General features: G+C 43.2%; 1 protein-coding gene across 1 annotated transcript; it reads left to right on the top strand.

The window, feature by feature from the left end:
• The first annotated feature begins 223 nt into the window (after positions 1 to 223).
• On the top strand, positions 224 to 22,735 carry LOC142839544 (interferon-induced, double-stranded RNA-activated protein kinase-like). The gene is made up of 16 exons (XM_075955770.1): positions 224 to 402; positions 3,657 to 3,788; positions 5,250 to 5,370; positions 5,805 to 5,938; positions 7,417 to 7,540; positions 7,918 to 7,997; positions 8,335 to 8,416; positions 9,719 to 9,753; positions 10,856 to 10,906; positions 12,912 to 13,034; positions 14,104 to 14,226; positions 16,288 to 16,468; positions 18,432 to 18,563; positions 20,998 to 21,099; positions 22,182 to 22,238; positions 22,316 to 22,735. Exons 2-16 carry the CDS (start codon positions 3,673 to 3,675, stop codon positions 22,436 to 22,438), a joined length of 1,584 nt encoding a protein of 527 aa, XP_075811885.1. The 5' UTR covers positions 224 to 402; positions 3,657 to 3,672; the 3' UTR covers positions 22,439 to 22,735.

The following is a 22,735-nucleotide window of genomic DNA, read 5'->3' as shown; positions in this document are numbered from 1 at the left end:
ACACCGCAAGCAGGAGACTTGAGTTTCTCCTTCCTCTTCCAGCAGAGCTTTACCAATGTAGGAGTTAGGAAATGTTCAGAAACCTGGGAAAGGACCTATGGCGAGCCGCCACTGTGGCCGAGCTGGACAGCAGAGGCTCTCCAGACTTCAGCTCCCGCTCGCGGGGACCTCCAGAGGAGCCACGCCTACCTGTCCTCTCGCGGGTGCAACCCGGTGCGGGAGGGGCTGTACGCGGGAAGGCGGAGTCCGCCGGGAAAACGAAACAAGACTGAATGGGCCTGGCCTGGTCTTCCACCGACCCCAGCACCGACCGTGAGCAGAAGCCTGGACGCGACCTCAGAGCCCCCATATTGCAATTTTAATTCTAAGCCAGGGGGGCCGCCGTCCAGATCCAGGAACGCGGTAGGACCTGAGGGCTTATTTTCTCACTTTTCCTGGACAGCAGTAGTGGGGCTGGGACCTATAAGGAAAGTGACAAACCCGATGACCCGAAACTCTGGAGGGAATTCTAGAAGCCCGCTCAAATGACTCAGGGAAAGACTTTGGCTGCACAGCTGTGATGGTATTCCAGTTGGCAGGCCTCTGTGTCAGCCGGGTCTCGCTCCATCCTCCACCTTGTTCTTCTCCATGTAGCTGAGTTTTCTTCAACTCTGAACCGGATGCTTGCTCTCCTGCTCCGACCTCCGCTACATCAATCCCTACAGTCAGGCAAAGCCCCCCATTGCCCACCACTTTCAGACTTCCTTGGTGCTTCTGGGCCATGGCCAAGCACCCTTCAGCTCCTGGTCTTTGTGGTGCCTCTTCCTACTTCCTGGAAAGCCCTTCCCCCACCCCACCCCCAAGGAATAGCATGGGGAGATCCCTCTCAGTATTCAGTCCTTCTCACAGAACCAACTGTATGAGCAGCCTTTCCTGAACAAGAACTTCTACTCTGCCCTCCCTGTCCCCCAATTCCTGTATTTTTCTCCATTTTCCAATTAATACTTAGTACCGCAATTTGTCTGTATCCTTCTATACCAGTAAGGTCCCAAGAGCAGTTTTTATTCGCTTGTATAATCCTAGCATCTACTACCTGACAAGTACTCACTACATGTATGTTAAATGGATGTTAATTCACAGATACCCTTGTCTTCTAGACAAATGAGATTTCCTGTTGCATGTTTAGTACTAGAAGTGCCTTGCCTCCCAGAAACTAAAGCCTCCCTAGGCTATTGCCCAGGACCTTGGAATCTTGTGCAGATGGCGCTCTTTCTTCAGCTTGCCCTGTGAACCTGACAGGGCCGGACCACTGTTTGCAGCTTTTTCGTTTCTATATCAGATATGAGATGAATGCATGCTGTATGGGAAGTAGCTCCTGGAAGCACATCAGGCTTTTGGGGAGTTTGAGGGGAGTAAGACAAGTGTCTTTGCCACATAGGTGAGACAGGCAGATGACATTTGTTGGTGCATGTGATGGATAGCTCTTTGGGTGAGTGAATAAGAGCGGTAACTGCTTCCTGGGGAGCTCACGGATTAGGTTATAGAGCAGCCGGCTGTGTTGAGGGTTGTGATGGGGAAGGATTCTAGCTGCCCCTGCAGCATCAGAGAAGACCAGGCCCATCCTGATAGGTGAATAAAAATTGCCCAATAGACAGCGGGCTCCAATTCATGGGAGCATGGAATGGGAGGTACCTCAGTGCTCTTTCGTGGATGGACTCATTCATTCATTTGTATCAAGCCTTTATTATAAATCCGGTGCCTCCTTTCCCTTTCAGTTAAAACTGGTACATTTATGTTTAAAAATAATTTATTTACTTTTTATTTTGTAATTATCCGTGTATCTGAGTATGGGTATGGACATGGGAAGGCAGTTTCTCTTGGAGTCCGGAAAGGTATCAGATCCCCTGAAGCCACAATTACAAGGAGGTTGTGAGCTGCCTGCCACAGGTGCTGAGAACCAAATTTGGATTCTCCGGGAGAGCAGCAGTGCTCTTAAGTGCCGGGTCATATCTCTAACTGTACATTTATTTTATTTTATTTTGTGTACATGTGTGTGTTTGTACATGTGCTTCAGTGAGCCTGTCTAGTCAGAGAATAACTTGTGGAAGTCGGGACTCCTTCCACCATGTAGGTCCCAGGGATTGAACTCAGATGGTCAGTCTTGGCAGCAAACGCCTTTACCTGCTGAGCCATCTTGCCAACCCTGGTGAGAACCATAACTGTGTATGTAGAATGTAAAGCCACAGCCTGGAGGTGATCACAGAAGGCATTAAGTAGGAAATAGGATACTTGAGGACGAGGCCCCTGGACAGTATTTAGATGAAAAGGAAGATGAGAAGGGCCGAGAAAGAAGGCAGAGAAAGTACGGCTTTTGAGAGAGGGTGAAACCCCAGAGATCAGGTGACTCACAACCTAAGTTAAGAAGGGGGAAGAAGGGAGACGAATGAATAACTGACATTGATTATTGAATTTGGCAAAGAGTGAGCCACTGGGAACGTCACAAGAGCAGTCTCGGTGGCTGTTAGAGGATCCAGGATCTGAACGATGCTTTAAGCCTGTGGTTCTTAACCTTCCTAATGCTGCAACCCTTTAGTACAGTTCCTTATGTTGTGTAGACCCCAGCCATGAAATTATTTCATACTTACTTCGTAACTATAATTTTGCTGCTGTTATAAATCACAATGTAAATATCTGGTATGCAGCCCCCTGTGAAAGGATTGTTCAACCCCCAAAAGTGTCCCAACCCACAGGTTGAGAACTGCTGTTCACAGTGTGAAGATTCTCATCGAAAATTTAAAACTTTATGTGGAGTTAGGGATCAAACTTGTGGCTTTCTGCATGCTATACAAGCCCTTTGCCAAATGAGCAGTGTGTCCAGCTGACAAAACCTTAAAATTTCCAGTTCACTTTTAAATAGATAATAGAAACACACAAATTTCCAGATTTACTGGGCATTAAGTGATATTTTGGTAACATGTATACAGTGTATAATGGCTGAATCAGGTTAGATGTATCTATACCAAGAAACAGTTTTTCCTTTCTTTCTTCTGGGTAATGGCACTGAGTATCATTTTGCTGTTTTGTTGGCCATTGCTGTGTCTCCTTAGCACTCAAGTCCTTTGCCCATTTTCCAATTTTGTGTGTGTGCAAATGAACGTATGTAACATAATTAATCATGTGTTTATGTGTGTGTTGTATGTGTGTGAACCTAGTCGTATTTGTGTACAAAGCTGTGTGTGTACATGTATATGTGTGTTGCTGTATTGTGTGTACACAGTTGTGTATGTGCACATGTGTGTATGTATAATCCAGAGCAATATATATTATATAGCAATATATGTATACATAGCCTTGTTTTTACCATAAGAGCTGTAATTCCACTCCTACATTCATTACGCCTTCTCAGGCGGGTAAACAGACTGAAACATCTCACTCCTTGAAAGCCAGGAGTAGACAGAGGGCGGGACCCTCTTTCCTTGGCCAGTAGTTGTGAAAGTAGGTGTTTTAGGAGGAGAGATAGAAAGATTCTGACACGAAACATTCTCTGAATTTATGTAGGGCTGAGATGAGTCCCTTAGAGAAGATCCACTGTCTCCGGTGGTTTCTATGCGGGGCTGGGAATTCAGATCATCTGTAGTCTATTAGTACCATGATTGCAAACACCTCTTCCATTGCAGGTTACTGGGAGGAAACATGGCCAATGATACACCGGGTTTCTACATGGACAAACTTAATAAATACCGCCAGAAGCATGGAGTAACAATTACGTATAAAGAAGTTTGTATTACAGGACCTGCACACGACAGAAGGTAATTTGTCATCAAGAAAGGTATGACTAGGGCCAGGGAGGTGACTCAGTGGATAAGAGGTCTTGCTATGTAAGTATGAAGACTCAGTTGAAATCCCCAGCACCCACATAAAAAGCTGCGTGTGGCTGAGCATGTGCCTGTAAATTCAGCACTGTGCAGTGCTAGTGTGTAATCACACAGAGGCGAATAACACCGATGTATTGAGGGGTTGCAGTGGAAAGGGACGAGCTCAAAAATACAGAGAAAAGGCTGAAGCAGCCGTCCTGGGTCTCCCCTCATGCTAAGCAAGAGCCTGAGCAAGAGAGCGAGCAGGTTTCTTGCAACTTCTAGTGCAGACATAGCCCCTCAGACCACACTCTAAGGCCGGTATTCTGAAACCTAATTGAAGTAAACATAGAGCAAAGACAGGAGGATCGCAGGGTTCTCTGGCTACCAGCCTAGCTGTAAGTTCAATGAGAGATCCCATCTTAAGTAAGGCAGAGCTATAGAGCAGGATGCTTGGAATCCTTCTCTGACCTCTGCGTGCACGTAGATAATTCTCTCCCCCAACACGTGCATACCCCACACACAATCTTCTGAATATACACACACACACACACACACACACACACACGTGCGCGCGCGCACACACACACACACACACACGCACACACACATATCCTCTCTTTCTCAGAAAGTAAAATAGTGGAATGAAGGAAAGTGAGACCCAGATGACGGAGGTGTAGCTCACTATTAGAGCATGTGCTTAGGGTGTAAGGCCTGAGTTCTATTCCAGGCATTTAAATGGGAAAAAAAATTGAACAACCAAGCAAACACTAGAATGTCTGTCCCTATAAATGTGGAGGGGAGGGGGACAACTGTGGTGCTGTTCGGGGGTCGGTACTTCAGCTCCACAGGGAAGCTGCCAGAGTGCTGTGATAGTCCCGCAGAGCCTGGGAACCTCAGAGGACTCAAGGAAAAAACAGAGGCTGGAGCCATGACTTAGTGAGTAAAGACATTGGCCACCAAGCCTGATGACCTGAGATTTTCTCTGGGACCCACATGGTGGGAGGAGAGAAGAGAGTCCCCAAAGCTGTCCGCTGATTTCCAACAAGCATGTCCTGTCTCGAGCACACAGACAATACATACGCTCACACACCTCACCCCTACGCTAAATAAATAAACAGGGAAAAAACATTAAGCTTGGTAGCTCATCCTTATAATCCTAGCACTTGGGTAGCTGAAGCAGGAGGATTGTAGTGAGCTTGAGGCCAGCCTGGGTTATAGAGCGAGGCACTGTGAAGAAATGACAAGAAGAAGAAAGAAAGAAAAGAGGAAAAAATTACAGACTTCTCCCTGCTTCAAGAAGACATTGTTGTTGAAATCCTGAAGCGTGCTCGTGGGGCAGTGGAGACCAGAGTGCTTGTCCTTAGGAGAATGACAAACTGTGTAATACGTTGTGAATGCTGTCTTTTTAATCAGGTTTACATTTCAAGTTATAATAGACGAGAAAGAATTTCCAAAAGCTGAAGGTAAATCAAAGCAGGAAGCAAAAAATGCTGCTGCCCAACTTGCTGTTGATATACTTCACAACGAACACCAGGTGAGTAATTGGCTTTTCACCTGGTCAAAGGGAAGCTGTAAATATGTTGTATGGATGTATGTATGCATGTATGTATGTATGCATGCATGGATTCATGTATGTGTGTATAATTTCTATCACACAAATGTGACAGTTCTCTGAATTCATACATACATCAAATTATACATACATACATACATACATGTGTGGTACATAAATTCATGTTTCATGTTATATTCCATAGATTTATGTAATTTTAATGTGTCATTTAGGATTTTTTATTAAAATAATAATTGTTTTGCAGATTTTTTTCCTAATAGACATATAGTTACACTTTTAATAAGGAAATATAATTAGGAAGTCCATAATATGTATGCTGCCTCTTATGTTACTTATTAAGTAATTTTGTATGATAATTCGTGATTCGTATTGAGCTCATTTTCTTTTCTTTGTAGGCTGATAGTCATACGGATGCTTCGGAAATTTCATTAACTGATAATTACATAGGCCTTGTCAATAATTTTGCCCAGAAGAACAAGCTGTCTGTAAATTATGAACAGGTTGTTCCAGATCCGCAGTCGCCCCAAAGGTGAGACGTGGCTTGGATTCTCCTACTGTGTCACTGTGACCACTGAGAGGCTTTCACGTGTAGCTTTCCAGAAGTCTTTGCCCCTGCCCAATACACTTAATGTGAAAGGTTTATGAGTTATAAACATCAAGTACCCAATTCCTGAGGCTGGAGGGTCCATTTTAATGAAGTTTGTCTGATTTGTTTTTCAGTAACCTCTTCTTTCCTTGGCTTTGCTTTTGACATTTCTGTTTCCTTTGGTCCACAAGAGAGTGAGTGTGGTACCGGAAGCTGCCTGAGTGACAGGAAAAGGCCACTTTCGCCAACCTGGGAGTAGAGTAGGTCGCACTGATTGTTCTAGTTTATTATGAGCGGTTGTTAATCTTTTACTGTGAGTTAAACTTCATCGTAGGAATGTATACAAAGAAGAAGGAGTATTTCTAGGGTTTGAAACAAGCTATGGTTTCAGCCATCTGGTGACTCTTGGTAGGTACCCCTGCGGAGAAGTGGGGTCTGCTGTTTTTGAGAGGCATGTGAGTGATTAGTCTGGCAAACATTTAAAGCAGAGCAGGATGCCCATACGTGAAGGGATGCAGGGTTCTTCCCTTCCCTGACGCCGTGGCAGCTGCTGCTGTGCGATGACCATTCTACCCCTGTATGGAGTGACTCTCCTGTTCTCAGCTAGGGAGCCGCTTCTCCGAGTGTCTGCTGCTCTTTCCCTTTGAATCGCTAGACACGGCTCAGCAGGGGTGGTCTTAGTCCTACACTGGGAGGAAAGCTGCTATGAGGGATTTGGTGTGTGAACAAGCATCAGAGTCGGGAGGCTCTGAGAACACCCCAGTGGGCTGTCTTCCCCTAGTCCTGCGTCCTCGTGGCTTACCCCCTTGAGCCCCACTCTGCCAGCTGGTTGTCTCTCCTATTTGGGCAGCTCTCAGGAAATTCACTGGATCCCCACCTTTTCTCTCGCCCTCTAAATCTTTTCGCTTGGGATTGAAGTTTTTGTGTTCTCGCTTGCTTTTAAAATCATCACGTGGTGTTTTGCTGTCCGTCTTTCAATGAAACAAGAAAGAATTAGATGTTACCTAGGAACTGTAAGCCAGGATCTTGACTGTTCCTGGTTATTCAGATAGATTGGTGACCCTTTCTGTGGAGTTTAAATTATGTGAGGTAGGAAATATAAACATAGTTAAAAATTATTAGTCTCGTCTCAAGGCCTTTATTTGTCTGTAGAGTTCTTTTTTCCCCCCCAAATTGTACATTGATTGACGGTATTTTTGTTTTGTTTTGTTTTTGTTTTTTTGTTTTTCAAGACAGGGTTTCTCTGTAGTTTTGGAGCCTGTCCTGGAACTAGCTCTTGTACACCAGGCTGGTCTCGAACTCACAGAGATCCGCCTGCCTCTGCCTCCCAAGTGCTGGGATTAAAGGCGTGCGCCACCACCGCCCGGCTCGATTGACAGTATTTTTGATATGTCAGTGAATACTCACATTTTTTTTTCTAGATTTAAATGCAAATGCAAAATTGGGTCAACAACGTATGGTACTGGTTCAGGAACTACCAAACAGGAGGCAAAGCATCTGGCAGCTAAAGAGGCATATCAGAAGCTTTCAGAGAAGAGCTCAATGGTATGTGCTGTTAGTTATTGTAATTTGTACGCTTATGATTCCCTCTGAAGTTGACTTCAGGTCAGATTGTGTGCATAATGCAGGCATCTGCCAATTGCATTACAAATGATTCCCCCATTCTATGTATCACCAATGGTCCATGAACCCTGGGGCTAGGGGATCTTAGGGATGTAAAAGTCCTATGGGAATGCAGGGTTGCTTTTAAAACTTAGCTCAAACATTCATGTAAATGTGTTGATTATGCCATTCATTGTTTGTGATTGTGGACTGGGTGGCTGTGGGACAAATATGGGCAGTAGCATATGTCCGGGGGTGAGCCACCGTAGAGAAGAAAGTTAGCTGCCTAAAAGCCTGCTAAGGCTGCCTCTTCTCTTCAGAGAGCTGACAGAACATCCTCTGGATCCACCACGTCTTCATCCAGTGACCTCTCCAGCAACTCATCTATGTCAAGCAATTCGTGAGTCTGGGTAGCCAGTGTGGTGAATGGACTGAGGGAGGGGCATGCTTGAGGCTGTGGGCCCAATCCCCATCACCTCCCTTCCCCCAAATTTGGTTCCAGAACTCTCACCAAATGGGTCACAACTCCAGCTCCATGGGATCCATTACCCTCTTCTGGCCTCCTGGGCCACACAGACACACACACACACACACACAGACACACACACACACACACACACACAGACACACACACACACACACTCACTCACACAAACATACATGCCCATAAACACATAAATAAAGGTAAACCTTTAATAAACAAGACTGAATTCATAAAAGTTTTGCTTTTCTTCTAGTGCTTCTCCATCAGCACATGAAAGTGATTTCTCAGCATCAAAAAACTACCAGGCCAGCTCTTCTTTGGAATCCCCTCTCGTGGTATGGTACTCATCTCGAAGCTCCAAATTTCGTGTTTTTTTTTTTTGTTTTCACTTGAAATAACTTTTACATTTTAATTTTATGTCAATGTAAAAATGAGTTTTACATTTTAATTTTATGTGTCCTCACTAAAGCATGATATTGACAGTCATTGTTTCTTTCTTTCTTTTTTCTTTAACCATCGTTCACATTAACTTCCACTCTTCACATGCAGAATTCCACGCTTCTCTCCCTTTCTTCCCCACCTACTTTGTAGACCAACCTGCCTGCCTGCCTGCCTTCCTTCCTTCCTTCCTTCCTGCCTGCCTGCCTGCCTGCCTGCCTTCCTTCCTTCCTTCCTTCCTTCCTTCCTGCCTGCCTGCCTGCCTGCCTGCCTGCCTGCCTTCCTTCCTTCCTTCCTTCCTTCCTTCCTTCCTTCCTTCCTTCCTTCCTGCCTGCCTGCCTGCCTGCCTGCCTTCCTTCCTTCCTTCCTTCCTTCCTGCCTGCCTGCCTGCCTGCCTGCCTGCCTTCCTTCCTTCCTTCCTTCCTTCCTTCCTTCCTTCCTTCCTTCCTTCCTGCCTTCCTTCCTTCCTTCCTTCCTTCCTGCCTGCCTGCCTTTCTTCCTTCCTGCCTTCCTTCCTTCCTTCTTTCCTTCCTTCCTTCCTGCCTGCCTTCCTTCCTGCCTTCCTTCCTTCCTTCCTTCCTTCCTTCCTTCCTTCCTTCCTTCCTTCCTGTCCCCCCTCCATTTCTCCCTCCCTATGTTGGGAATCAAATTCCATCTTCAGGCATTCTAGACAAACCCCACCACTGAACTACCTCCCAACCCTTACCCTTGTCCTTTTGAACATTTCTATTATCTTGTTTATTAATTGTCCACCCAACTGATTAATTAATATTTGGCGCAGTTCCATTTCTACTTAGAAAAAAAAATCAGAACTGAACTTAAAAATCAGGTTTAATTGTTATAAAAGCAATCTGCTTATAAAGAACTACAAATCTGTAAGAGAAAGACAATGGATTTAGTAGAATGAACACTGTCTGAAAAAAATTGCAACACCAAAGTCAGTAGCCAATGTAAAAAGATGCTTTATTCCTCTAGGGATAGGGAAAATACAGTTCATAACAGCCATTTGATACCATTGCACAGCTGTTGGTTGGCCGTATTCCGGTCTTACAATAGTCACTGGTAGAAAAATCAGGGAGACTGCAAAGATCCATGAAGCTGGTGACCTTACAGACTAAGGAACCTGGCCCTAGAGTCAGCCCCAGAACTGAGATACTTCCTCTCCTCATCTGAAACACCCTTTTTTCCTTGTGTTGCAGAACGGTCTCAGAGAAAATAAGAGGAAGTCAGGAATGTGAGTATCATTGTGCCCTGAACATAGTTTGGACAAAGGTTCTAGTTCAGACTCTGTCCCATCGGTTTCAATTAGGGTCTGTGGTATTGGTGAATATTATTATACCTGTTTATTCGACAGATGTAACAGAAGCAGTGGAAAGTTTGAGAACTAGAAACCAATTTAACCACAGAGAAAAACATACACACACACACACACACACACACATACGTATGCCCTGCACATGTGCGCACACACACATTCACATGATGTAATGTAAAGCCCTATGGTGATGCAGCTAGAGACAGTAGTTTAGAGTGTTATTTTGTAAAACACTGTTGAAGATCTGGACTTGGAAGTGTTTTTAAGGGAAACAGATATGTATAGTTATAGATGGAGAGGGTAAAGATAGTGTAATAACTTGCTATTTTTTTTAAAGACCAAACTTTATATAGGTTATAGAAAACTGAAGGGTAAAGACATACAGTCAGAAAAGAAGGTAGGAGACACAAGGGGCTGCCAGTATTTTCTGAGCAGTATATTGAACAGCTACAACTCCTGAGGTGGACAGGTGGAGAAAAAGGAACTTGCCACACGTCAGGCCGGCAGCTCTGGTGCCTGTGGCAGTGAGGAGGGGAGAGGAGGATTTCTGAGAGGGATTGGGAAGGCAGGGTAGACATGGCTGAGGGAAGAGAGTAGCCGGGTGGGAGACGGGGGCCAGGAGGAGGACAACAGACCACCTCAGTCAGGACTCGAGGGTAGCAGTATTGCTGTGTCTGGTTTGAGGTGATGTTTGAGCATCCTGCTGCGGTTGGCTTTCACCATCAGGGAATGAGGGCCAGGGGGAGTGACCCAGGGGACCTCATTCCTAAGGATGTTCTGATTCTGGAGAAAAAGGAGATAGGAAGTCAGTGGTGAGTGTGTTCGGGTGAAAATGGGAAGCAGGAAAGGGATGAAACAGGATCCTCAGAAGAGAACCAACAAGAGGTGTTTTTCTGAAGCTGATACCATTTCCTGTCACCCTGAAGCAAACTATATAACGTCCAGTGCATGGCATAAAGTCTGTTCTAAAGTTATCTAGGTTCTAGGTTTGTCTGAGTTCTGTATTTTGTCTCATCTTTAGGGAACTGTCACCTGATGATGCGCTAAGTAATAAATATACCGTGGAGAGCAGGTAAGGGGAGTTCGTCTAATGGTAAGTGTGCTCGTGAAACAGAGATTCTTCAAGGTTACTTCTAAGTTATATTTCCACCCAAGCAATCCATGGAATCTGGTAAAACTGAAAGCAAACAATCCTTTATATCCATGATTTAGATGGGAAAGAATAGAGAAAGGAAAGGAGGGAAGGAAGGGGTGGAGGAAGGAGAGAGACTCCCGTGAGAGTTGAAACCGATCCACTTGGACCTGTTTTCCAGCTCCACACAAGATTTCTCTAGACGAGAAAGGCTGGGGTTCATCTCCTGTAGTTGATGTTTCAGTTAATTAAATACCTAAGTTGAAGGAGCCCGTTTGAATCAGCAGGACACTGAATACAGGTTTTCAAAAGGACCAATGAGTACTTATTAAGCACCTAATATATGCCCATTAATGTTTTGGGCACTAGGCTTATGGTGAGCACAAATAGAGTAGAATTCTCACTCTCAAAATGTTCGAGGTAGTGACTGGCATTTTGGAAATGGGTCTGAGGATATGGCTTAGCTGTGCAAACATGAGGGCCCAAGTGTAAGAATCAATCATGACTCACTGCTTAAGAGCACAGACTGCCCTTCCAGAGGACCCGGGTTCGGTTCCCAGCACCCATATGGCAGCTCACAACTGCCTGTAACTCGAGTTTTCAAGGATCTGAGACACTCACCCATGCACATAACAATAAACTTTTAAAAAAGGAACAGGTGTAGCAATCCACACCTTTGTGACTCAGACACTGACGGGAGCGGAGGAAGTGGTGGAGACATGCAGCCTCATGGTACTCATTGGCCAGCCCGCATGGCCATCAGTGAGCTCCAAGATCAATGAAAGAAAGATTCTGTCTCAAAAAATAAAGTGTAAGATGGATGTGGTGGCCCACACCTTTAATTCCAGCCCCCAGGAGGCAGAGACAGGAGGATCTCTGTGGGTTTGAGGCCAGCCTGGTATGAGAAACCCTGTCTCACAAAACAAAGCAAAATAAAATGGTGCAGAGTCACTGAGAAAGACTGCTGTCATCAATCTCTGGCTTACTCTCTCTCTCTCTCTCTCTCTCTCTCTCTCTCTCTCTCTCTCTCTCTCTCTCTCGCACACACACGCGCGCGCGTGCATACACATATGTGCACACCCACACACAGACATATATGTGTTTTTGTAGTTACACGATCTGTATTCACATATTTATATGATACACATACAATTGTAACTACATAATCAGACCAAAGTTAAGGAAGAACAGTTGTCTGATGAAAATGGAAACAAAGCCCCAAGATCAGCCTTCTGTGGAGAAAGCACGTGCGTGACGTGTAACGAACAAGGACACAGCGCCATGGGATGAGGTTGGAAGAGAAGTGGGGACAGCGCTGCATGGCACCTTGTGGGCCTTTTAAAGTTTTCCTATTCTTTGCCAAATGCAAAGCCAGAGGAGGTATAGGTGACACGGAGAACTGATCAGACCGAGTTTTCATAGCTAAAGGAGGGCAGGAGAAGCGGGGTATCAGTCAGCAGGTCACCCCTGCAGGAGCCTGAGGACCGAGCCTGGGTGAAGATGCTGGAAGTGGAGAAGAGTGGGCAGATGGTAGTGATATGGGCTAGAAGGAGGAGCGGGGCTCAATGATTGGATGTGGGACACAAGGAGGGGAAGAAGCAGGTTGTTCTGGCCCAAGGAAGGCTCAGGGCTTCTGCTTTCCCTATGGTACCTGTGGCACACAACTGAGTGATTCTTTCTAGATTTAATACATGGGAGTAGGGGGAAATTTCTCATCTTCTTTGTACTCAATGAAAAGGATACTTCAGTGTGTCCTGTGTACAGCCAGAGGGGGTGATCTGTTTTATTGACTTCTCCATCAAAAGAGGAGAGAAGGAGAAGGAGAACGAGGAAGACATTGTTTTGTGACTCAGGAGCTCTATCAAATGTTATAAAAGACAAGTAAGAAAGAATCACTTTCATCTTATTAAACCTCAGCAATGACAGCAATATCAATCTTGACTAGGTTTCAGAAGGATTTTGAAGACATAGAAGAAATTGGCTCAGGTGGATTTGGCCATGTTTTCAAAGCAAAACACAAAATTGATGGGAAGACTTATGCTATAAAGCGTGTTAAATATAACACAGAGTAAGTACATGTCTGGCTTTTGTGAACAGTGTGTTGACCCTCACCATTCTTTATATATCTGTCCTTCATTACTTACTTACTTGTTTCTTCTCCTCTTTAACTTTTCGTTATGCCTACAGGAGTTTGACTTTTCTGAAATGGCCTTACCTTACAGTGGGTATTTCTTTCAGTTTAAAAATATGATTGCCTCTAGCCGGGCTGTGGTGGTGCACGCCTTTAATCCCAGCACTCTGGAGGCAGAGGCAGGGGAATCTCTGTGAGTTCGAGGCCAGCCTGGTCTACAAAAGCTAGTTCCAGGACAGGATCCAAAAGCTACAGAGAAACTCTGTCACAAAAAACCAAATATATATATATATATATATATATATATATATATATATATATATATATTATTGCCTCATGTTGAGACAGTCCTGGACCCTGAAACTGTTGACTTATTTGGTTTAAGGTGGTTTTCTCAATTTTTCTTATTTTGAGATTCTCTGCTCTCTGATGTCTCCAGCTTGTGTCAAGTTGACATAAAGCCATTCAGTACAGGGTAATTTCAAGAAACTATTACAGTGTCTTAGCTCTTGAGCCCAAGCCCTGTAAAGCTATCACAGTATCAGGTCTTAGTTTCTTTGCATGAACTAGTAACTTTTTGATGTATTTTTGTCATACATTGAAAGTTCCAAGTGGGGTTCTGCTTGCTGCCTGGGTTACCTGCCTTTGTTGCCCAAATGAGATTCGCTTGTAAAATTCCAAGATTTTGAGACACATCTACAGAGAATATCAGATATGATATAGCTACTGAAAATTGTGTTACACTTAAGATAAGATACAAATGATGTTTAAATTTTAGATGTCTGTCATTTAAGTCACTGTCCTTTCTTTTATGTTGAGAATGAGAATGACTGTGCTTCTATGACCTCAATCTCTTTTGTTCCCTCTTGATTCTGGCTATCCTGCTAAAACTTGGTGTGGGAACCATTGTGACTATCGAACAGAGGTTGCGTCCCATTACCTGAGGAGTTCTGTAATTATCAATAATAGGAAATAACACATTTGTTTTCTGGATGCTTTTAACTAGGAAGACTGTGCGAGAAGTAACAGCGCTGGCAAGGCTCAATCACGTCAACGTTGTTCAATACCATACTTGTTGGCCGGGAGAGGACTATGTTCCCGAGCAGAGCGAGGATAGCGATTCTAGTCGGTAAGAAGAGATTCTCACAGCTGCAATGGGATGGAAGGCCCTTGTCATTATTTTGTGAGGGCCATCACATTTAATGGTCACATTTAATTGGTCTTCACATGTAATAATCAGAGCAACCCCTGAAAGACACTGTGTTCTTTTGTTCTACAGGCAAGGCGACAACGGATGACCTTGCCCTCCCTGTTCCTCTCTATCTTCTGAACTTGCTTTAAATACTTTGTTTTAGACTCACTACATGGCACAGACTAACCTCAGGGAGGTCTGCCTGCCTCAGCCCCCAACTGATGTGATATCCCAGGCATAGGCACATTCCAGTATGCTTAGCTCAAAGTTGTTTAATAAATATTTTTAATGTTATGGGGAGATGGATTCGTGGTCACTCTTGCAGAGGGTGAAGCAACTATGTCAGGTGGCTCACGCCCACCTGTACTTCCAGTTCTAGGGCATCGTCTGGTTTCTGTTGGCACCTGCATTTATGTACACATACCCACACAGGGACACAGACATGTAATTTGAAAATAAATCTTAAAAAAAAACTTTAAAATTTTCTTAGTTATTTAAAATCCCGTGTCCAGCATTCATGACCCCACTGTTCTCCATAGAACCAGTGCAGGTCATATACGGTTTGTCAGAGTTAAGGCAGATTTAATGTGTAACACTGAACCCAAAGGTCTCCTCTTTCGCTGCCGAAACTTGCCTGTCTCTCTTCTCAGAGGCTCCTGGCAGTGCACCTCTGGAATGCAGCTGTAGCACTGTGGTAGAGTCACCGTGAGCTATGGCAGGAAATGCCCCGCTGCCATCCCTAGTGCTTTCTTTGTTTTGTTTCAGCCCCTTTTATAGGACTGGGAATTCTAAAAAGACTGGCTTTTGCCTTTGAAAGTCATTGAGTGTAGTAATATGGGCGGCTGGGCTGCGTCCCCAGCACCCCAGCTGCCTGGCTAGCTTATGCCCGAAATAACAACACACAAACTGTAGTCATTTAATCACTGCTTGGCCCATTTCTAGCTAGCCTCTTCTAATCATCTGTGTAGTGCCCCTAGGTGCGCTTACCGGGAAGATTCTAGCCTATGTCCATCCTGGGTCGGAGCTTCATTGCTGCGTCTGCCTGGGAGCTGGGAGCCAGGCGTCCCTCTGAGGCGTCTGCTCCTGAGAGGAGAGCTGTGGAGTCTGAGCTCACTTCCTCTTCCTCCCAGCGTTCTGTTCTGTTTACTCCTCCCACCTATCTTCTAACCAATGAGGGCCAAGCAGTTTCTTTTTATTTAACCAATGACTTTCCTCCATCAATTGAGATTTCTTGGGGACAGCCTTCTCACTGAACTCCTCATGACAATGGAGACCTCATCATTCCCCACCTCCTGCCAGTGTCCCATCTCTTCCTTGTGCCATGGAGAATTCTGGGCATTACTGACCAACAGGAGATAAAAGATTTCATTATCTTTGAGGGAATTATTGGCTACGTCTTCATATTTTCTAGCATGTGTGTGTTCAGCAAATATTAATTTGATATCAAGCTAACTTAGTTCAGAAGAAAATACAAACTGGTAAACAAAATCAGTCCTCCGACTTCTGTTTTACAGCAATTGATTCATTGGCCCATCTTTAGGAGTTTCTCAATGGTCTGTCATCTTGGGATTTTTTTTAACCTCTTGTTTGGGACTGTGTCCCCATGATGATAAGGATAGTACCTGACTCACTTTCTCATTTTTAAGGTGCCCGTTCTGTGCCCTTTGTAAAACAGATGTTCAATTAACTGAAGATGACTTAAAATGCTTCCAGATTGCTTTATATAATAATGGAAAACCTGGATTTCTGCAATTAGGACTGCTCATATCTGTTGTCAAAAGTGATCAGTTATCTTCAGCATTAAAGAATATATAGGTTTATACTTTATAGATAAACCTTGAGAAATTATGATTTGTATAAAGTAGTTTGTTTTATTAAACGTTTATCATATTCAGATATTCATTCTGAGACATGTTTTGTTTGGGTTTCATAAGATATTAGAATTTTTAATTTTTTTCTCTATTGCTGCTTTTAACATACGGTGAATTTTGTGTCCAGATCAAAGACCCGGTGCCTTTTCATTCAAATGGAGTTCTGCGATAAAGGAACTCTGGAGAACTGGATGGTAAATGAAGGGAAGAAGAAAACAGACAAAGATTTACTTTTGGAATTTTTTGAACAAATAACGACAGGGGTGGATTATATACATTCAAAAGCTTTGATTCACAGAGACCTTAAGGTAAGGGAAATGTGCTTTGTTAGTTGATAAACACACAGTTTAATGACTTTAAAGTGTATTTTATCTGTTTTCAATTTGTGTTTGGCAGTCAGACATGATAAAATAACATTTCTCTAGCTTGCTGGACTTAAACAGGGTCTGGAACTTACCCCAGATGCCATCCCATACAACTGCTCAGCAGATCTCCGGGTCCCGGGAACCCACTGTGACATGACCCTATCAGATGTCCTGTTCCCTCCAGGCTGTATTTAGTGTGATGGTCATTGCCTAAGTGTAAACAGTAGCAGCTCCCTTTCATAGACTGAAAATAACTGTGGTGGTTACCAGGGATGGCCCTCTGCTAGGACCTCTAACTGTGATGTTACCAGGGATGGTCCGCTGCTTGGACCTCTAACTGTGGTGTTACCAGGGATGGCCCTCTGCTCAGATATCTAACTGTGGTGTTACCAGGGATGGCCCGCTGCTTGGACCCCTACCTGTGGTGGTTGCCAGGGATGGCCCGCTGCTTGGACCCCTACCTGTGGTGGTTGCCAGGGCTGGCCCGCTGCTCGGACCCCTAACTGTGGTGGTTGCCAGGGATGGCCCTTCTTCCGTTACTGACTTTAAGTTATAATCCACTGATTAAACTTGAATTCCATTGCTAATTTCTGCACAGGGCTTCTCAGAAGCGCTTTCCTGGGCTCCTCAGCTCATCCCTCATTTCTTTGCTAGGCCCTCTTGTAGGTGTGTGTGTTTAGCCTAACATTGTATTGAATGTCTAGTTTGGCAAAAATGGCAAAAATATTAACTTTGTCACCACCAATACTCTTATTTTCAGTCCGTGTTGTCTAGAGTTATGTAACACATGTGACCACTGTTTACTTGTTATGTGTGCATTTGCACACGCAATGCACATATATACATGTTTGGGTCAGTGAGATGGCTCAGTGGGTAAAGATGCTTATTGTACAAGACTAGTGATCTAAGTTCAGCTTCTGGAACCTACATAAATAAATAGAAAGGTGACAATACAAAATTATCCTTTACACCCAAACACACACACACACACACACACACACACACTTTAAATGTTTAGTATTGTATCTTAGAGTGGCTAGAGATGCAGCTCATTTGTTAGCATTCTTGCCTAGCATTTATGGAGCTCTGAATTTGATCCCTAGCCATATGTGTAAGCCAGGCATGGTGGCTCATCTTCTTAATCTGAAGGTGCAGGTGGAAGGATCAAAAGTTCAAGGCCATCCTTGGCTATGTACTGAGTTTGAGGCTGACAGGGGATATGTGAGACCCTATAAACCAAATCAAATAACAACCAAACATTAACCCCCACCCCAACCCAAACAACAGCAGCAACCAAATCAAAACCAAAGGAAATGCCTAGAGAATGTGTTTGTGATCAATCCCAGCTTCTACTTAACAAGGTGGAGGGGTATACACTTAACAAGGTGGAGCGGGTATACTTATAAACTCTTGTCAGAATTTGGGGAGAAATTCTGCACGGGACATCCTGCAGCATTGCTGAGAACTGAGCCATTCAGCGACTCTCAAAATTGGAAAGGGTTTTAATTCCCATCAGACCTTAAATTACACCAGTAGTATGCCCTCAGGGTATGTCCAGCCCTCTTCTGGGGTGGGGAGTTCAAACTCCCATTCCTTGAGCCTCTCACTAGATTACTATGGAGGAAAGAAAATATTTTTACCCATGCCTACCTTGGATCCTTCTCCTGGGACCCTGAAAAGTGAATCTTTCACTTGTTCTGTTTTGATATTTGGAGGCAGGTGTGAACAAGACACCTTCACTGTCATTTCAAAGTCTTTTCTTCTTCAGTTGGCATTATAAAATCCCAAAGTGTTAAATTCCCTAGTTTGGGCTGCCCGTGTAAGGCAACAAATCAGTATAAAAGGTTGTTGGGGCCTGTGGTGATAGTTGGTCCAAATCACATATATTAATTAATCTTTTCTATAGCCAGGTAATATATTTTTAGTAGATGAAAAGCACATAAAGATTGGAGACTTTGGCCTCGTAACAGACCAAATGGAAAATGATGGAAATCGAACAAAGCAAACAGGAAGTCTTCTATACATGAGTCCAGAGCAGGTAAAGTCCTTTTATTTTCTTTCTGTGTAAATTTTACTTCTTTATTTTCTTGTGTGTGTGTGTGTGTGCATGTGGTATATGTGCAAATTCATGTAGGTGTGTGTACATGTGTGTGGATGTTTGTGCATGAACATATGGAAATCTGAGGCTGTGTAAGGGTATCAGGTATCTTCTCTGATAGTTGTCCACAATACACACACACACACACACACACACACATATATATATTTAAGTCAGATATTAGGGGGTGAAAGGTGAAAGATCAGAGAAGCCAAGTGCCAACTACTAGAGAGATCTTTTACCTCTACCAGTGCCCAGACCAAAGGGGTGATCCTGTTCTCAGACTGCTTCAGACTGCATCTGTCTCCACCAAACCTCAGACTGCACTGTGCTCCTGTCTCCTCCGGCCTTATATTCTTCTCTCTCTGTCCAGCCATACCACTCCTGAGTACTGGGATTAAAGGTGTGGGATCCCAAGAGCTGGAATCACCTTTGTGTGAGCTCTTTTTCTCATTTAGACAGATTCAATCTTGTGTAGCCCAGGGTAGTCTTGAACCAACAGAGATCCCTCTGCTTCTGTCTCTGGGGTCCTGGGATTAAAGGCATGTGCTCTACTCCCCGGCCTCTAGTGGCTTAGCTTTGCACTCCAATCTTCAGGCAAACTTTGTTAAAACACAAAATACCTACCACTACACACACACAGACACACACGCACAGAGACACACACACATATCACGTTTTCGTTATCCTTACATCTTCTGATGGCCACTTAGGCCGATCCCATAACTTGACTATTGTGAATAGAGCTATGGATAATCAGTTATTTCTGTTGTGTGTTGACTCAGAATAATTTCATGCAATTCCATTTGTCAAATCTTGATATTATTTTCTGGCATGTTAGAGCCCTTTCCAAAAAGTCCTTGTCTATGCTTGCATATCTTATAATGTTTCTCTGTATTATCTCTGACAGTATCACAGTTTTAGGTCTTTAATCCAGTCTGAACTGATTTTTGTGTACATAGACACACATGCATGGGGGGGGGGGCGGGAGACAGAGACAGAGACAGAGAGAGAGAGAGAGAGAGAGAGAGAGAGAGAGAGAGAGAGAGAGAGAGAGAGAGAGAGAGAGAGAGAATGGGGAATGGGAATGACTGCAATTTCCAGCATCACTTGTTGAAGATGCTCTTCTCTACAATGTATGCTTTTGGCATCTTTGTCAAAATAAGGTAGCTATGTGAGTTTCATTTTGGGTCTTTTATTTATTCTCCTTCATTAATCCACATGTTTCTTCTGTGTAATCCCCCCCCCAAGTTTTTTGTTACTATGTGTCTGTAGTATAACTTAAAAATCAGATTTAGTGATAGCTCCAATGATGTTCTTTTTGCTTGGGATTTTTTTGACTGTCTAGGATTTTTTATTCTTCTATGTGAATTTCAAGATATTTTTTCCTTTCTGTTAAGAATGATATTGGAATTTTAATGGGGATTACTGTGAATTTGTAGATCACGTCTACAAATCTTCCATGTTAATTTTGCTGATTTACCAGCACAGGAGGTCTAGGTCTCTCTGTGTAGCCCTGGTTATCCTGAAACTCACTCTGTAGAGCAGGCTGACCTCAAACTTAGAGATCCTCCTGCCTTTGCTTTTCAAGTGCTGGGCTCAAAGTTGTCCACCACTACATCCAGTAACTAATATTTTGAAGTTATCATCAGTAAGATTAATTATCTTAGCGGTTCATTATTAGAACATAGAAAATCTACTGATTTTTTTTAAAAAATATTTATTTCATGTGTATGAGTTTTCCTTCATATTTGTATAAGTGTACCATGTACATGGCCTGTATCGATAGAGGCCAGAGAAGGTATCTGATCCCCTCCAACTGGAGTCACAGATCACCATATAGGTGTTGGGAATTGAACTCAGGTTCTTTGCTAACAATGAGAGTACTTGGAAAAGCTGAGTGATCTGTCCAGCCCCAAAACTACTGATTTCTGAATGTTGACTTTGTGTTCAGTTATGTTTTTGATAGAATCTTTAGAATCTCTTGTGTACAGGATTGTGTTGTCTAATGGTAGGGATTTGGCTTCTTTTTCTATTTGAATTCTTTTATATCTTTCTCTTGTCTAGCTAAAAGTTGAAGAACTATATTGAATATGGGTAGAGAAAGTGAAAGTACATCCCATTGTCTCACTCTTAATTTTGGTGGAAATGCTCCTAGTTTTATCATTTGGTATAAAATTGGCTATAGATTTGTTTTATATAGCCTTTATTGTGTTCCTTCTGTTTCTACGTGATGGTTAATTTAGTGGTCAACTCCATGAAATACAGAATAAACAGACATTTTGATGTAATATATAATTTATAGCTTTTTTATTAGAAGGCATAGAAACTTATATTAGGTGAGTAACAAAGACAAATGTATTTTGGCTTCCAGCTATCTTTACAGGAATATGGAAAAGAAGTGGACATCTTTGCTTTAGGCCTTATTCTAGCGGAACTTCTGCACATATGCGTCACCTTTATGGAAAGATCAAAGGTAAATATCCCAAGGGAGAACTAAGCAGATTAAAGCACTGGTTGTCACCGTTCAGGCACTAACACTATCGCCTGCCACTTGGTGAGCGTGTTTGACCTCATGACTCTGCTTGTAAGTGAAGCATAAACTTCTTCTTTCAAGTGGGGACAACCATTTTGCTATAAATAAAAAAAGGCTTTCTATAAAATATGTGTATATCCCATAAGATTTGTATTTGTGTGTGCCAACAAAATTTCACTGATTAGAGGGCAGTTCTGCTCTAAGTGCTACATGAATATAAAAATCAGTTTCTCAAGGGATTAATTTTCTAAGAAGAAAGATAACAGCCAAAAATGATTAAGTGTGTTAGAAGACAGAAAGTCTGCAGAAGGAGCTAAAAGACCTCTCCAGAAGTCTGGATTTAGGTTTAGGAAACATGTAACTTGAGTACTGAAAGATAAGGTTTTTTTCAGATTATTTATTTAAGGGCATATGTGTACACACACACACACACGTGTGTGTGTGCCTATGTCCACATGCTATGGCATGCTAATGGAGGTCAGAAGACAATTAACCTGGGTTAGTTCATTCTAATAGTTGAAATAAAAAGCATGTAACCCCAGCATGGAGATACGAATGTGCAGTGTGTGTTGGGAATAGCAGGCAAGGTGGTTTTATCTGAAGCCAATGATTGGTGGGGCTGGAGAGAAGGTTGGGCTACACTGAGGAAAGCCTTTGGGCTTGTTATGTCGGTGGGTAGGTAGTGGGGCAGCACTGGAGACAGCAGACTCCTGGTTTGCTTGGAGTCAAAACAGCCTTATCTTCCCTAAAAGAGGGATGATGAAAAGATGCATGGCCTAGCATCCCAGAACAGAAGGGAAGTGATGGGCCTCCTGAACTTAGCCCTTCAAAGCATGGATCTTAAGGATGGTTATCAGATCGGGGTAGGTCCAGGAAGGGGAGTTCTGCATGCTTCTTGACTAAAGAGTCCTAAATTTAAGAACTATTCTAGATTTAATGTATCTCCAGTCATAAGTGTATTTAGTTTTTTTTCCCCATATAAATTGTTTTCTTAGTAAATACATCTATTTGTTGTATTTCAGTTTTTCAAAAAGCTAAGAGACGGCATCTTCCCCGATGATATATTTGACAACAAAGAAGTAAGCATTTGAAAGTCATTGGTTTTATTTTCTCCACTGTTTTCTTTCTTAGTACTGACTCTTATTTATAATTACAGAAAAGGCTTCTAAGGAGATTGCTCTTGAAGGAACCCAAGGAACGACCTAGTACATCTGAAATTCTGAGGATCTTGGCTGAATGGAAGAACAACTCAGAGAAAAAGAAAGGACACACACATTAGGGCCTTCTGAAAAAGTGTTCCACTTTGGACATATGGCCTTCCTTGTGCTACCTAGTCTGAGCTGGAACATTGGTAGATACTGAAAGGAAAGAAAAACTCGCACAAAAGTTTTTATTTCAAGAACGTTTTTAAAGTTAGTCTTTGACAATTCCATCCATGTATTGCATTCCGATCATACTCACGTCCACCCTCCTCGGACACCCATGCCAACATGAACTATGCCCTCTGCTGCGCATGCCTCATCATGTGAACTGCAGCTTCTGACTTTGGGATTCCAAATAAATCTCTTTGTCCTTA

Source organism: Microtus pennsylvanicus, chromosome 21 (assembly GCF_037038515.1).
Source record: "Microtus pennsylvanicus isolate mMicPen1 chromosome 21, mMicPen1.hap1, whole genome shotgun sequence".
Lineage (NCBI taxonomy): Eukaryota > Metazoa > Chordata > Mammalia > Rodentia > Cricetidae > Microtus > Microtus pennsylvanicus.
Note: the sequence above shows the minus strand (reverse complement) of the source record. Positions and strands in the feature narration are given on the sequence as shown.